Raw genomic sequence first — 2,500 nt, forward strand, 5'->3', positions numbered from 1 at the left:
CTGATAGGTCTGCAGCAAATCTCTCATGTCCTCGGGTCCAGCGTCTTTCACAACCTATGCAAAGAACGTAAGGTTCAGTTCCGTAACTAGTCTTAAGAAAACTGTCTTAAGACGTTATCTCGTACGTAAAAATTCCATAGAGAAGAAGGAACTGGTTTTAAATGAAACATCATAAGGAAAATCATTCGTATCAAATGCTATCGTGAACTTAGAATATCACCGAGAAAAATTCTACCCCACACAAGCCAAACAGACTGCGGCAATACACAAAGACCTGGAATGCATGTACGGCTATTAATCAACAATTAATAAAAAGATAACGTTATACCGAACAAACAGCACATTAAATTTTATTCAAGTATCTATATCAAGTTAGTTAACAAGAGGACGCTTTAGCATTCATCTGTGTGAGACTGATAAAACTCGCATAATAAAATATCAAACTCCAGAAATATATGAATATATATATATAATATATATATATATATATATATATATAATATATATATATATATATAATATATATATATATATATATAATATATATATATAATATATATATATATATATATATATATATATATATATATATATATATATATATATATATATATATATATATATATATATATATATATATATATATATATATATATATATATATATATATATATATATATATATATATATATATATATATATATATATATATATATATATATATATATATATATATATATATATATATATATATATATATATATATATATATATATATATATATATATATATATATATATATATATATATATATATATATATATATATATATATATATATATATATATATATATATATATATATATTATATACATACATATATAATATATAAGTGAAATAATTATATATTATATATATATATATATATATATATATATATATATATATATATATATATATATATATGAAATAAGTTAAATAAATCAAGGGGATAATATTCCACTGATGATATAGGAAAGATGGGAAGTACTGTATGTGGCATCAATATGACCATCCTAGTAGGCACTGAAAGCCTTGTACCAAAAACAAGTTATTTTAGCAGTATCAAATGAGCGTCTGGAATCGAAGTGAACATCAAGCAACGTCAAATACTTTGAAGTTTCCGCAATTCTGTAACGCGGCTGCATCTTGCAACGTTATAACTAGCAATAAAATGAACTTGCCACCAGCCGATTATGCTTTGAGCAGTGAGCGCATAGCGTTACTGTGCATGCCACGGCAGAAAACTTTTTATCTAACTGGGAAGTCAGCGCTACGTATCTTTCTACTACTGTAGGCTTATCGCATGCATTCGTAGAAAGCCATTTCACCGAAATTCCAGTTATATCATTCATGATATAACTGGAAGGCAACAGTGGTCAATAACGCTATGAGCTTGTCTCAAAGCATATCGACTGGAGTTCAAACCACGTGAGGGCTAAAACTTCATTTCATCCCCAGTTATAATATTTTATAATATTCACACAATACCACTTGAAAATTGACATTTACGTAGTTTTTCTGATTTCTTACTTTAATCATGGCAGAACCAATTCCTTTATTATTCAATTGAATACTTCAATGAATAGTGTAATATCTGGCCCCACTTAAGGTAGTTGCTATGCTTTACAGCTGATGATGAACAATACTGACAAAATCAGAATGAACAAGCTCTACAGTATATATCTTCCTTACCTGAAAATCTAGTTCCTCTTTCTTCGTGTATCGGAGCCAAGTTTGGCCATTCCGCTCACCATAGCAAACACGGAGAGCTGGACACTTTCTGTGAATGTGGTGAAAAAAGGATGAATTTTTCCCTCATATCAAGCAAACAGATCACGTATGGGATGTTTTTTTTATTTTTTAAACGTGAGACATCTTGACAAACAGTTTTCACACAGATAATCTCTAACAAACTCTATCAGTTACAGGAAGCAAGCAACAAAACTACCTGTGTAGGTGAGTGAGGGCCTTTTTCACGTGTCCCTCCTCCAGAGGCTGAACACTGCTCAAGCTCAGCTGATAAACCAGCAGGAAACTTCTCCTCTTGTGGCTCAGCTCGTAGAGCTTCTCAAATTCAGAGGCCTCCCTGATCCACTCTTCATCGCTTGATTCCATATCAGTTCAGTCAGTCCGAATCGATGGAGGTTCAGAGTAGCTTCTCTGTGTACGGGAGAAGCGCAGTGCAAATGAACTGTTTTGAAACGAGGACTCTGATCAAATTTTAAAGAAGAGAATGTGGCTCTGAGAGTGTGAGAGGGCTTCAACAGCTGTATGTACAATGGAGGGGTCTGGCCAAATTTGAATTCAACCCACCTAAAATACCCATAACGTTGACTTGGCCCTCATAAGGGAAAAAATATGGTTAAATATTTCGTAATCAAATGATCTATAAAACTTCAGAAATTAGACGTACAACGAAAGGAACGATTTTGCACACACATAGTAATAGCAACCTTGC

At 31.2% G+C, this 2,500-nt stretch overlaps 2 protein-coding genes across 2 annotated transcripts in view; both read right to left on the reverse strand.

Moving 5' to 3' along the window:
• Window positions 1–2,500, reverse strand: part of LOC136852282 (uncharacterized) — a 416,936-nt gene that overhangs the window by 27,203 nt on the left and 387,233 nt on the right. The window lies entirely within an intron of this gene.
• Window positions 1–2,500, reverse strand: part of LOC136852280 (uncharacterized) — a 4,897-nt gene that overhangs the window by 1,306 nt on the left and 1,091 nt on the right. Inside the window, exons 2-4 of the mRNA XM_067126773.1 lie at window positions 1,991–2,202; window positions 1,735–1,822; window positions 1–54 (exon numbers count right to left, since the gene is read on the reverse strand). The exon at window positions 1–54 is cut by the window's left edge and continues 1,306 nt beyond it. Coding sequence (XP_066982874.1) covers window positions 1–54; window positions 1,735–1,822; window positions 1,991–2,157 — 309 coding nt within the window. The 5' untranslated portion in view covers window positions 2,158–2,202. The remainder of the gene's footprint in view (window positions 55–1,734; window positions 1,823–1,990; window positions 2,203–2,500) is intronic.

The sequence above is a fragment of the Macrobrachium rosenbergii genome, chromosome 25 (assembly GCF_040412425.1).
Source record: "Macrobrachium rosenbergii isolate ZJJX-2024 chromosome 25, ASM4041242v1, whole genome shotgun sequence".
In the NCBI taxonomy this organism is placed as follows: Eukaryota; Metazoa; Arthropoda; class Malacostraca; order Decapoda; family Palaemonidae; genus Macrobrachium; species Macrobrachium rosenbergii.